The sequence below is a fragment of the Pelodiscus sinensis genome, chromosome 11 (assembly GCF_052426305.1).
Source record: "Pelodiscus sinensis isolate ZL-2025 chromosome 11, ASM5242630v1, whole genome shotgun sequence".
Taxonomy (NCBI): Eukaryota; Metazoa; Chordata; order Testudines; family Trionychidae; genus Pelodiscus; species Pelodiscus sinensis.
In genome coordinates, this window is record NC_143062.1 from 3,986,220 (window position 1) to 4,000,640 (window position 14,421).

Below are 14,421 nucleotides of genomic sequence, written 5' to 3' on the forward strand. Positions count from 1 at the left end.
ATGAATTGGCATAACCGGAGACAAGTGGCCTAGAAAATGTGTTAGATCAAAGACCTGAGGCTCCATAAACTGGTTTTAGACATATTACATCATCTGTTAAATAGTATAATGGCATTTCAAGACTCATCCCTGAACAAGTCAAAGCCCTTAAACTGAGATTTGTCACTTTCATTTAAATGTATGGAATATTTCATCACCCTGGTCCAAAACATATGTAATAACTAAGTGTAAAAAATTGGAGGGTATTATACCAGAACACCAATTTCACCAGTTTTCAATGCAGAAGGTGAACATTTTGTTAGGATTCCCTTATTGTCTGAAATACACCATGTACTTTTGCTCAAGTGACAGATGGCCTTTCCCTGTTCTACATGATCATCTGATCTGACTGAATGAAAGTACTTAACAGCAGAAAATGTCTTTCAAAAGGATACTATTTGGCAATATCAAGAAGTGGTCCTTGCCCAGACACTAGAACACATTTGTCATGGTAACGTTTGAACATCCGTAAAGGACTATGAGACATCACTACTTGGTCTTGTGAAATCTGTTTGGAATAAAATAGAAAATTGGTATTATTTCAACTCACCTTTGTCTTTGCTAGATTTAATCAATAATGTTACAAATTATATTTCAGTTTAACCAAAAGTCATTATAGAAAATACAGCCCTCCCCACCATAATTCAATTTCCCCAAAATTTCCTATATACATGATACATAGTGAAAAAAGCATTCTGAGTCTTAGCTTACAAAAGCACACCCCAAGCCTCCATTTTTGCTTCCAGAATTCCTGTATTCTGCATGGGCACAAAGCATATACCACGGCCTCCCCAATCATCAGATTGAAGCAGCATTAGTCTGAACATGGGATCCAAACTAATACCTTGGTTCCAATCCTGGATCTGTCCTCAGATTGCTGTGTGGGCCATATACTCCTCTCTGTATTAGGGTTTGTTTCCACTACACAGGGGATCAACACAATAAATCAACCACTGAGCACACACTGATCGACTCCAGTACTCCCCCCAAGAGGAGAAGAGTAGGCGGAGTTGATGGAAGAGCATCAGCTACCCACCTTACTGGATGGAAGACACCACAGTAAGTAGGTCTAAGTATGTCAACTTTAGCTACCCTATTTGCGTAGCTGAAGTTGTGTGTCTTAGATCGATCGGAAGGGGGAGGCATAATACAGAATAGGTCTGAGTTTCAATATCCGGTTCCTAAGAGATTTTTTTCTCCAACAACTGTGTTAACGGTAAAATTGGAATAATTTATTATTCCACAGAAGGGTATGACAATAAAGAAGTGTTTGTAACAGGGCTTTGAAGATTGTGAAGTCTAAGGATTATTATGATACTTCAAGTCATTTAATATTAACACCTTCATATTTTAGGCTTTTATTTTATACGTAAATATATATTATATATATTTCCTATGACACCTATTGAAATAAGGATCACTACTGAGTGAACAAAACTCTTGTTCTAAAATTTAAATATTTATCTTTGCAGGATCAAACATCCAATCCTCAACTCACAAGCAGCAGTTTAATGCCATGGCCGGCAGTGCCCAGTGGCCCAGCCTTCTTGTGCCATATATACCAGGACAAGTGTCTCTCTGGTATGTGAGGCAGGAGCTAGAAGGAAGCTACCATCTTGGATGCAGATGTTACTTCAGGAGACCAATTTGCATGAACAGAATTTCATGCCACTAAGTGAATTACTAGTGTAGGACTCTTAAGCAGATAATTACCAAAATAGTAACATACCCTTTGATATTAAGGCCATTACTTGTAGTTCGTATTACTCACCGACACTCCCAAAATATGAGACAACTGATCAGCTTTCTTCTGGCGAAGGCAATTCCCTGCATTGGTGACAAATACTACAGGCACCAAGAATTGTCCCTGAGAACCAACTAACTTTTGAAAGGCTTTTTTTGCAGCAGGAATTGGAGTCTTTCCTCGTACCAATACCCCATCAATGTCGAAGAGGAAGCCAAAAGTAGGTATGTTGGGCTGCAAGGAGAAAAAAAATATTTCCATCACTGCACACATTCAATAAAGCTTATAGTATTGACAGCTGTGATCCAAACCAATAAAATCTTTGTGACTACCCTGGACTTCTGGGAACAGATCATCTCACTACATATACCTGGATGCCACACAAATAAAGCTGCACACTGAAACATTTATTATGGTTTAGGAGCCAAATCTAGAGGTGCAAATTTTTCTCTCCATCACAAGCACCTTTTTATTGTCCAAATAATTGTAACCTCCCTAGAGATTGACAAAAAAATAATATGTTTCAAAGTATTTTAGAAATGTGGCCCAAATTCAGCAAAACTGGCACATGGAGATTCCAGAATCTGAAGAAGCGGGCTGTGCCCATGAAAGCTCACGATACCATCTACATGTTTTGTTAATCTTTATGGTGCTACTAGACTATGGGTTGTTTTCTTAAGTGTTTCCTGTTACAGACTAACTCGGTTACCCCTCTGAAGCTTTTTGAGATTCCAGAGTCAGTTAAGATTTTTGTGCCAGAGGGAGATATATTCTCTGTAGAGGGATGTAAGTGGTGGTTTTTTCCTATTCTGAATATGTATCAATATTTTGTATGTGTCCAATGAGAAGATTGGTACCTTCCATTATCAATAAGTTAAACATAATAAAAAAATGTGGTTATCATAGTGGGTGGGCCTGACTGCAAGTACAGCAGCGTTCATTTACACAACACGGATAAGAAGTTTCCCCGTGTGATATTCACATCACCCTGTTCCCAGACACTTTAAGCTTGAAAAGTAGGGCTCCTCCTTGCACCCCACTTCAGCAAGCTCTTGCCTTCAACACAAGAGATTCTGTTTTACAAGGAGGAAGCAGTAGCGTAACAGGTTGAACCTCCTAAATCCAGAACTCACTGGTCCAGCATCATCCATGATCTGGCAGGACCATGGACATTGTTGGACTAGAAATTCCTGGCACCCGGGAATGCAAACCAGCTGGGACACCAACCACTGGGAAACCTCAGCTGGGTGGGGCAGCAGCTGGACCAGTGAGCCCTGTCCCCAGGAAGCCCTGGCCAGGTGTGGCAAAAACGGGGCAGCTGGCAAGTCCCATCCACAGGAATCCCCGAAGGAGCAGAACAGAAGCAGGGTAGCCAGCGAGCCCCTGCCAGGAACGGGAAAAGGAGGGCCACGGCAACTGGGAAGCTCCGTCCCAGAGAGTCCCAGCCAGCTGGAGCCCAAAATCAAGTCCTGCAGTAGTAGGGCTGGAGCCCAGTGGCAGCAGGCTGGACTGAAGCCAGCCATAGGGAGGGGGAGCATCCTCAAAGGCCAGTGGCAGGGGACCTCCCCGATCCAGCAAATTTCCTCTTTCGGAATGGGTCAGGGCCTGAGGGTGCCAAACCAGGGAAGTCCACCCTGTAGTAAAGTTGCCCAACACTACCCATTACAAACAGAGGGGGGCATGAGAGGCCACATGCCCCCTAATGCCATGAGAGGGGACTAGCAGGGGCGGGAAGCCTGTCACCTCCAAGTGGGGTCCACTCCCCAACACTCAAAGGCAGCAGAAACAGGCAGTTTCAGAATGTGCCTTTTGCTGTTCCTTTGAAATATGCCCAAATTATAAGCCCCTGAAAAACTCCAGTTCACAAATGCTCAGATTTTAGCAGCTACAATATGAAAAGTGCCCTCCCTGAGCATGCTGCATCCCATCGTAGTCCCTGTGTGTGAGCAGACACCACATCCATCTTCCCCACAGAGTGATGGTGCACACTCCTTCCAGCCAAAGGCTACAGAGGTAAAGCCAGACCTCCCCGGAAACGGGTGGGCACTGAAACTAAGAACAGGCAAACAGTTTCACCCTGTGCTCACTGACACAACTGCCTCCTTGCCACCAGCCAGCAAACACACGATTCAAATGCAAAGGGGGAAAAGCCAGAATAGAGGGGAGGGAAAAGACTCGACTGAGACGGAGACAAATATTCCAGAGTCTAGAGACCTTTGTTGTTAGTAAATCTATGTGAAATCCATGATGATTAAAGGTACATCTAAACTACATGACTTTTTAAATAAAGGGATGTAAATTAGACTTATCAAAATTGTAAACGAAGCCGGGCGCCCGGCTTTTTTTTTTTTTTTTACACCTGCTTTCAAACCCTCCCAACCCCCCCCCCCCCCCCCCACACACACAGTGTCAAGATGGGGATCATTCGACAGAAATGCCCCATTTTAAAAGATCCCGTAAACCTCATTTTTTGAAGGAAGAGGTCGAGGTAGGGATCGTTGAATTGAGGAAGTAAATGTGAGGTTGTACAGGTGGTGCCGGGGAGAGAAGGTTTTGGTTTCTTTGACCATGGGACTCTGTTCCGGGAACAAGGATTGTTAGGAAGAGATGGGATCCACCTAACCAAGAAAAGAAAGAGCATCTTCGCAGGCACACTTGCAAACCTACTGAGGAGGGCTTTAAACTAGCTTCGTTGGGGGACGGTGACCAAAGCCCTGAGAAGTGAGGAAGTCAGATACTGGGAAGAAACACAAAGAGGAATGAGCAACAAAGGAGGACCCCTGATTCAGATGCAGAAGGTAGGGTGATCAATTGGTTATCTAAGGTGTTTGTACACAAATGTAAGAAGCCTGGGAAACAAACAGGAAGAATTAGAAGCCCTGGTCCAGTCCAAGAACTAGGATTTGATTGGAGTAACGGAGACTCGGTGGGATGACTCGCATGACTGGAGCACAGTCATGGAAGGATATAAACTGTTCAGAAAGAACAGGCAGGGGAGAAAAGGAGGAGTTGCACTGCATGTAAGAGAACGCTATGATTGCTCGGAGCACCAGTATTTAGAGGAAGAAAAGACTGTTGAGAGTCTATGAGTTAAGTGTTGAAGTGGAAGCAACAGGGGTGATGTTGTGATTGGTGTCTGCTATAGACCACCAGATCAGGTGGATGAGGTAGACAAGGCTTTCTTTGAACAACTGAGAGATGCTTCCAGATCACAGGCCCTGGTTCTCATGGGCAACTTTAATCACTCTGGCCTCTGTTAGGAGACCAATACGGCAGTACACAAACAATCCAGGAAGTTTTTGGAGAATGTTGGAGATAACTTCTTGATACAAGTGCTGAATGATCCGACCAGGGGCCATGCGCAGCTTGATCTTCTGCTCACAAACAGGGAGGAAGGAACTAGTAGGGGAAGTAGAGGTGGGTGATATCCTGGGAAGCAGGGATCATGAGATGGTAGATTTCAGGATCCTGACCAAAGGAAGAAAGGCGAGTAGCAGAATACACACCCTGGACTACAGAAAAGCAGACTTTAACTCCCTCAGGGTATGTCAACACTACCCTCCTAATTCGAAATAGGAGGGTAATGTAGTCATACCGCAATTGCAAATGAAGCCCGGGATTTGAATCGACTCCGTCTAGTCTACATTGAGTTCTGTCGACAAAGCAAGCTGCTTTGTCGACATGGTAGTGTGGATGCAAAGGACAGTTTACATGCAATAACACCTTCTGTCGACAGAAACTCTGTCGACAGAAGACGTTATGCCTCATAAAATGAGGTTTACCAGCGTCGACAAAACTGCTGAGTTCTGTCGACATTATGTCGACAGAACTCAGCGGTAGTGTGGACGCAGGTATAGTTTTGTCGACAAAAGTCCACTTTTGTCGACAAAACCCTGTAGTCTAGACACACCCTAACAGGGTTCAAAAAAGAGCTCGATAAATTCATGAAAGATAAGTCTGTCAATCACTATTAATTACCCAAGACGGGCACGAACAATGTCTCTACCCTCTGTTTGTCAGAGGCTGGGAATGGGCGCTAGGAATGGATTACTTGATGATTACTTGTTCTGTTCATTCCCTCTGGGGCACCTAGCATTAGCCAATGTCGGACTATACTAGAAGGACATTTGGCTGCTCTTAGCACATATGCAGACTTCCTCAATTTGCTTTAACTTGCAATGGTGTTTTTGCCAATCAATCACCACATAAATGTTAGTGAGAGATAAAGATGGTAACACTGAAAACTTAAATACATCAACATCTCAAACATTTCCTAAGTGAAATCATTGATTACTGTGTTTGCACAACAAGATTAAAAAGGGAAAGGGAAAAGGAAGAATGAGGAAGGTCAGTTTTAAAGCAAAGAATTTTGATGTATTCAAAGTTAGATTTTGCTGTATTAGCTGTTGTTAAATACATAGTCTGAACACAACTATGAATAACCAAGACTGTAAAACTATAAAATGTAGGAGTTTAATTTTTCATTACAAAACACAGGAACTGAACTCTCTCCTGACAACGATCATACTCATGGAAATGGAGCAACGTCCACTTCATCAAGCAGTGCTATGAGAACAAGGAAGGGGATTACAGACTGTGATATTCAAAAAGCACAGGAGAAAATGTAAGTACAGTTCTTAGTTTCTTCCTTTTGTTTGCAAGATCAAGTGAACTATGCAAACACAGACCACATCATCATAAGATTGGCACACAGAAGCCTGCTTTATTAGCATATAAATCCTTAATCTGTTTGTTAGACTGGCTGCCAAACCTCATGCTAGGATTTTAGAAAGCTTTAGATAATCACTGGTTTATGACAGGTACAACTATGGCAGCTCACCAGTGGATGAAAACTGCTATTCGTTCACTGGAAAGACTAATCAAATACAGCAAATACTGGCAAGGGCAAATTACATTTTTCACATAAGGAATATACTTAAAATGAAATGATTAATGATGTAAAAAGTGAACTATATTGCAGCTGAAGCACTGATTGTCTTTGATGACAATGAGTGTACAGTTGACTCAAGATAATCTACTTACTCCTACTGGAGAAGTTAATATGAGCCATTTTATATAGCATTTAAAACCACTGTTTCCTCTGAAGACTAATTAGCTGCTAGAGTTGGTAACTGCAATGGTCCAATCTGTAACATACTCCTGTCTCAATCCTAATCCTGCTCCAGAATATTGAAGATCAGACACCTGAATAGTTTTTTGGTTAAAGGCATCTTATGGCTACACCCCCCCAAATATAGCTTCTCTTCATGCCTTCTTCAGCTTGTCAGCTACAGGCTGTATCTCTCTAAACCAGGACTCTGGTCCAGCAACATCCATGGAGCCCAGGAACAGGGAGATCTGGTGCCAGGGCAGGAGCACAGCAGGGGGAACTGGCAACTCAACTGGGAGCCCCATGTCAGGGAGGCAGGCGGCATGGCAGGGAGCTCTGACCCTGATGGTACCAGGGAGCTCCAGCCCCGGCCATAGCAAGCTGGTGGCGAATAAACAGCTCAGACCCCGAGGAGTCTCAGCCGGGCAAAGCAGCAGGGGGCTGGTACCGGAGCCCGGACGCAGTGGGGCCAGGCTGGAGCCCTAGCCTGGGGACAGCAGGGCAGCATGGGCCATGAGGGGTAGCAAGCTGGGAAACCAATGACAGGGAACCTCGCTTGGTCCGGCAAATCTGCTTGTTCAGGACTGGCCAGGTCCCAGTGGCGCTGGAACAGGGAGGCCCAACCTGCAGAAAATTCCAACAACTTGATCTATGATCCTGACAACTCATTTAAAGATGGAAATTTCCAAGAGGCATCAGTTTCTTTTGTTTTGTTCTAAGGGGCGTCTAAAGACAGAGTTAGTGAATACAAAGTAGATAGCAATTCAATTTTCATCAGTGTCTATTGGTTTTCTAGATCACTTAGCCTCATCTACGCTGGCAATATTCATAAATCTCCCACCACCGCACTATCATTAGTATAGTTCCACCACTGACAGCAAGAGTGCTAGTATAAAGATAGCACCAACTGGCCACTGGAATTTTTATCATTTTATTGCCTAAATCTTCTGAAGAGAAGCAGATGGCAGTGGCAGAAATACCAATGGTTGAGCTACACTAGTACTCCCCCTTGGTGAACTGTTTCATTGATAATACAATACAGGGTGTTTCATTGATAATACAATACAGGGAGACTTCATGAAAAATGTCCATGCAGTTTTACAGTCAGGGTTGTGTCTATCTACTAGCTTTTCTAAACTGTATAGACTACTACTTCCCTGTTTTTCTGCCCCATCCATCTACTCAGCAGTCCTGACCACACACTACCTGTTTCTAGACTGACCTGCTCCACCTCCTTCCCAAAATGAAGGAAAAGGAAATAAATACTTGCTTTGTACTTCCCTATCCCACCTATCTGTAAATCACTGAAGCATATCCTCACTACTGCTTTAAGAATTTTACTGCTTCTTTAGCTTAAGAGTCACTTTGTTAAGCGCACAGTGTAATAGTAAGAATTACATAAGGAAACAGAAGGTAAATTTAAAAAAGAAGCATTAAACAAACTATTTAAATCAAGGTTTTGGAACACAGAGCAGAGGTATTGCCTTGAAAAGTATGGCAATTGGATGGCCAGCGGCAGTGCAGCGGGCTGTGCAGCATGAGGCAGCAGTGGATGCCTGGCAGGGCCAAGAGCCACAGCAGCTAGGCGGGCAACAGGCCAGGCCAGGGCTGGTGGCAGGGAGGCCAAAAATGATCTCACCTGGCCTGGCAAAATCCTTCATCTGGGACCAATCAGGTCTCCAGGGTGCCTGACCAGAGAAGTCCAACCTGTATTTACATTCTCAATATTGTATTGTGGTTCGTTTAAGAAGTCAATGAATTCAGTTTATTCCAGATGCTAGATCAACATCAAGGAGAGTCAAAGGGTGTGTCTAGACTACCTAGTTTTGTCGACAAAAGTGGACTTTTGTCGACAAAACTATACCAGCGTCTACACTACCGCTGAGTCCTGTCGACATAACGTCGACAGAACTCAGCAGTTTTTTCGACGCTGGTAAACCTCATTTTACGAGGCATAACACCTTCTGTCGACAGAACTCTGTCGACAGAAGGTGTTATTGCCTGTAACATTGCGTCCAGACTACAGAGTTCTGTTGACAAAGCAGCTTGCTTTGTCGACAGAACTCAATGTGTCTGGACGCTCTTTGTCGACAGAAGTTTTGTCGACAGTATCTGTCGACAAAACTTCCGTCGACAAAACGTGGTAGTCTAGACGTACCCAAAGAAAAAACACCACCACGGTATGGAGAGGGCAACAGGCAGAAGTGTACTCAGCCACCTTTACACATTACAAAACACCTTAATACTTTACTCTTCTGTCCAAAAATGTTAAAAAAAAAAAAACCGAACTCACCACGCCTCATCTTTGTTCTATACAGATTTGAAAGATTACACAAAGTAGCAGGCTTTCAAATATTTTGAAAAAAAGACAATTTTGGACCAGTGCTCATGAAAAATGCCTGGTTTGGGTCAGGTTTTAGTGTGGCATTTGTATGGGTAACAACTAAATCCATACCACACTGAAGGTGAGATTCTGGGTCAGATGTATCCAAAACTGAGAACATGTATGCTATCTCAGATTTTGAGCAAAAAAAATTCTGTTTGGTATTCTAGCACAAGTTCAACTACAGCTCATCAGCTCATCTATTCATTATTACATAATGAATTCGTACAAAAGTCTGTGAGCATTCACTTACCTACCACCAGGCTAATAGCTACTGGGAAGAGGGGAGGAGAAAAGTCAAGCCCATTGTTGTAATGTCAGAACAATGAGGAGTCCCTCCATAAAAGCACATTTATATACAATTAAGATCACCTCTAGCATAGCATTACCGCTTGGCTTGATACAGAAGGGCAGGCTGTGAAAGTTTGCAAATAAGACTCTCCCAAGTACTTACATAACTCACTTCCAAGTACCCATGTCTGAACAGGAGTACATCTCTCATGGAAACACTTGCAAAACTGAATCTTTGAGTCCCTACCAAAGCTATTTTGCTTTGAAATCCTTAGCCCCTGGTGGTTTGTGCAGCACAGCAGAACAGGAGCGGCGAAGACCTGTTCCCACACCTGTAACCACCATTTCAGGAGGAGACTATCCCCGCTGCTCGACAATCCCGCTGCTCGCCGTGCTCTGCCACGGGCGCGTAGAGCTTTGCTAACCCGTATCGGACACCGCCAGCATCAATGAAACACTCGCGAGCGGCGCTGCCCCCACCCCGCCGCGTCACCTACTCGCGCACCGATCCCCGCGCCTCGCGAGCCGCCACCCAACGGCGCAGGAGCGCGCGCCGCGCTAACGGCTCCGAGCGCCCCCGGCAGGACGGGATGCCCGCGCCGGCCTGACCGGGGGGGACGCCGCCCTCCAGCCGCCTGGACGCCGGCCCACAGGTTCGAGCGGCTCCGGTTTCACTCCGGTTCCCCGCCGAGCGATGGGCAGCGCAGCCCGGGAGGGGGGGCAGAGCTGCCCGCTGCCCCCGCGGGATGCTACGGGATCCCTCGGCCCCGCCCGCCGGTTACCTGGGCGCAGCCTCCGCTCTCCCCGGGATGCGGCGCCGGGAGGCCAGCGGCAGCGCTGCGGAGCCCGCGGAGTCCCGGGGGCCCGAGCCAGCGGCGCAGCATGGCCCCCAGAGCGCGGGGCCGCCGCTTCAGAGCGACGGCGGCAGCCGGCACGGGCAACTTGGTCCCCCTGGCCCCGCCCACCATTCGCGTCACGCCGGGGGCGGGGCCAGCCTCTCAGGCCCCCGCGCGTTCTCCGCGCAGCTCGCACCCCCCCCACACACGCGCCCGCGCGCGCCCCCTAGGCCCGCCCTCAGGCCCCGGGCTCCAGCGCGGGCCCCCGGCGCCGCCTCATGTTTCCTCAGAGCTTCTGCCGCCAGCCTGGGTCATCGGCCCGGGAGCGGCAGGAGCCACGTGCACGGGGGAAGCGCTCGCCTGTCTGCACTGGGGGCCACGTGGGATTTTTCACACCCCTGAGCAGTGGAGTTGCAACATGTGGCTATCACACACCTGGCCTTCGCTGGGATGCAGATGGCTGTGATAACCCACAAAGCCAGGCTCGCTCCTCAGTCCACGAGTTTCAGCATCCATCAGCCCCCAGTGAAAGTAAAGTTAACTCCTTTGTGAGGAAAAAACAACTCAAAGCAGCACCACATGCAAAACCTGCAGACAAGTGGGTCTGGCCCACGAAAGCTCATCATCTAATAAACCATCTTGTTAGTCTTTAAAGGGCTACATTGTCCTGCCTTTTGCTACAGATCCCCACTGTTACTGTGCTCAACACTTCCCACAACTCCTGTCTCTGAAGAAGTGGGCTGTGCCCACGAAAACTCATACCGTCTACATGTTTTGTTAGTCTATAAAGTGCTACCAGACCATTGGTTGTGTTTTCCTGTACAGACTAACTTAGCTACCCCCTGCTGTTGTAAAATATAAGCTGTAACACAAACAGGACATGGGCATTTTTACTATTCTGGTCACGTATCTGCCACCAGACAGATTTGAACCTGGGACCTCTAGAGCTTAGTGCAGGAGCCTCTACCCTTTGAACTAAAAGTCTGCTATCTTTTAGCCCCTGATGTAGAGGTCTCTTGTTCTTATCGATTGCTGTGGTCTTGGTGCCGTTGCATGGGACAGTGAACCACACTAGGTGTAACTTAAAAAACAACAAATAGTCTAGTAGTACCTTAGAGACTAACAAAACATGTACATAGTATCAGGAGCTTTCGTGGGCACAACCCACTTCTTCAAATGACCCGAGTATTGGAAGTCCAGATCCAAGAATAAATGAGTGAAAGAGGGACGGAGGGGAGAAGGAAAAAAGGAGATGGTGAGTAGATGAGCTTCAGAGGGATAGCTGAATTAGTCTGTAACAGGAAAAACTTAAAAAAACAATAAATAGTCTAGTAGCACCTTAAAGACTAAATAGTTACAAGAGGCTGATAAGAACCATTAGTTTGCACTTGGAAAGAAAAATGACCAACACCAGGTTCTACACAGACATCAAGAACCATTAGCACCTTCGTTGATTGGTTGGTTGGTTAAGTCATTAAGATGTGGAAGATAATGCGCTAGCCATCCAATATCCTGATTCATACCATTTGCATAAGAATTAAACTTGTGAATTAAGTTAAGTTCCAATCCTTCTCTGTGTATTTGGCTTGTGGAATTGGTCTGATACAAAACGGTGCCTTGGGATCCATTAATGAGTGTCCAGGAAGATTAAAGTGTTCTCCAACAGGTTTTTGTGTGTTGCCTTTTTGGATATCTGATTAGTGTCCATTAATTCTTTCCCGTAGAGACTGTCCAGTTTGGCCAATATACATTGAAGTGCGGCATTGCTGGCATTTGGTGGCATAGATCACATTAGTGGATGGGCAGTTAAATGAGCCGCTGATGTGGTTGGATCAGGTGATGAAATCGTTTGTGTAGGTGTGTGGGCAGAGTTGGCACCATTGCTGATTGCAGGGGTGGGTTCCTGGATGATTATGATGGAGGTGTGTTGTGTGGTTATTGGAAAGAATTTGAGGTTAGGGAGTTAGCAAGAATTGGCCTTTCCCCCAAGGCCTCTGAGAATGGGGGATCATTTTCCAAGACAGGTTGTAAATTTTGGATAATACATTGGGGGGGTTTAAGTTGTAGACTGTAGGTGATGATGACAAATGGAATTCTGTTCTTTTCTCTTTTGGGCCTGTCTTGAAGTAGTTCATATCTGGGTATTGATATGCCCTCCTAGCAAATCATTGGTATCTATTATTTTGATATGGTCTTTCAAAACAGTTGTGTTATCTACCTTATAACAATTTCATCTAGGCCAAATTCCCTTAGTTTACTTATGCATATATCATGTGGAAATGTGTCAAAACCCTCACTAAAAATCAAGATGTAAAACTGTACACCTGCCCCAAGCTGAAAATAACTCAGCAAGAAACAGGATGCCCTGACCAATATCTATTGAGCTATTGCCCAATATCACCCTCTCCCATCACAACCAATATTGCCAGAAAGTTGAGCTTTGGCACATCAAGGGCAGACATGGCCTAAGTTAACCAGTTTATGACTTTTACCTTTAGCAATTCAATTTGCAGTTCCACGATTAACACTCAAGAGCAAAGGTCAACAAAGTGCTGCAGAGTTCTGCCAGCAATATGCTTGTAGCTACAAAATCTACACCTTTTCTCTCTACACCCTCATCATTTCCCTCCACAGTTTCACTCACTGCCTGTTCTTCCTGACTCATAAGATTTGCCACATCAGATCATGCCAATGGTCTGTTAAACCGAGGTCCTGGCTCAAGCAGTGGTCTTTGCTGGATTCTTAAAAAAATAGGCAAACCCTTTAAAGTGCAATGGTACAAAATACGCAAAAGACTTTCTTGATGCCTTACACATGCGACTTCATTACCCCTATGATGGCTTAGCATATCCACAAAATGTTGGGCATAAAAGTATCCAATCTCTTTTTAGAATTCAGTGTTTTTTCATTTTACAGTCTGAATTCCAAGAGTTGTCTATGTGGTGTATGAAGAATTTCTTTTTTTTAATTGCCATTGAATCTATTTTCACCAAATCCTTCACACTCTTAAAATGCCTCTAACTTATTTGTAAGAGCTTCCCTGAAAGGCATGGACATTGAATTAAGGAGCCTTGACAAGCCGGAGATGGCAACTGGGATACGACTGGTCAAGCACAACTGGGCTCCACAGAATAGTAGCAGAGAAGGGGATGGGAAGCAAAAATTTGAAAAAAAATTTAAGTTGTCAAGGACTTTAAAGTGGAGCGGAGTTAAAGTGGGATATAGAGTTTAAGACAGTATACATGCACACAAACAGCTTGCAAGAGGGCAGGGTCTCTATCTGCATTTCAGAAGGGAATGCAAGACCATTTTCCACACCCAACATTATACTCACTACAAACAAAAATGCTATGGTAATTTTCATGTTCAATGAAAATCGACAGGCCAGAGTTTTAATTTTATAGTTTATCATGTGAGATTCAGCCATGTGGTAACATGACTGGCCAACACTAATGACATTATATCTAATTAAGAAGTCAGCAGATAACTGAAGGGAAGTCATTCCCCAGGCACGCAGTACAATAATCATAGCACACAAAGCTGGAACCGGACGAATTGCAGGCTTTCGTGATCAAAAGCATAATCAGAAAGGGACCCCAACTAGGGGAGGGCAATTACAATGCCCAGTTTTGGAACAATTGTGCCAACCATTCCATTGGCTTCAGTGGCTCTACTCGCATGAATAGGGGTTGTTGAAAGAGACCCAGAACTACTGTGAATGATTAGAAATACACCTGGAGAGAGAGGTGAAGTTGCTGAAGATTCTCAACTGAATGTAGAAATATGGGGGCTATCGGAATGCAGAGCCTTTCCAAATATAATCAGATATAATTTTAACTTTCAAATTGTTTTGGCAACACCGTCTGATCACTCTTCTCTCTTCCCAGGACACCAGGGGCTCGTCTACACTGGCCCCTTTTCCGGAAGGGGCATGTAAATTTCACCAGTCGTAGTAGGGAAATGCGCGGGGGATTTAAATATCCCCCGCGGCATTTAAATAAAAATGTCCGCCGCTTTT

The 14,421-nt window shown here is 45.0% G+C and overlaps 2 protein-coding genes across 4 annotated transcripts in view; one reads left to right on the forward strand and one right to left on the reverse strand.

Moving 5' to 3' along the window:
• RAB43 (RAB43, member RAS oncogene family) overlaps positions 1–1,816 on the forward strand; it is a 66,488-nt gene extending 64,672 nt beyond the window's left edge. Inside the window, exon 3 of the mRNA XM_075939658.2 lies at positions 1,512–1,816. Coding sequence (XP_075795773.1) covers positions 1,512–1,714 — 203 coding nt within the window. The 3' untranslated portion in view covers positions 1,715–1,816. The remainder of the gene's footprint in view (positions 1–1,511) is intronic.
• The window catches only part of LOC102454815 (haloacid dehalogenase-like hydrolase domain-containing 5), a 35,239-nt gene extending 24,689 nt beyond the window's left edge, over positions 1–10,550 (reverse strand). For all 3 annotated transcript variants that reach the window (XM_075939653.2, XM_075939657.2, XM_075939651.2), the window contains exons 1-3: positions 10,350–10,550; positions 1,811–2,017; positions 435–547 (exon numbers count right to left, since the gene is read on the reverse strand). In XM_075939653.2, coding sequence (XP_075795768.2) covers positions 435–547; positions 1,811–2,017; positions 10,350–10,535 — 506 coding nt within the window. In that variant the 5' untranslated portion in view covers positions 10,536–10,550. The remainder of the gene's footprint in view (positions 1–434; positions 548–1,810; positions 2,018–10,349) is intronic.
• Between the last annotated feature and the right edge of the window lie 3,871 nt (positions 10,551–14,421).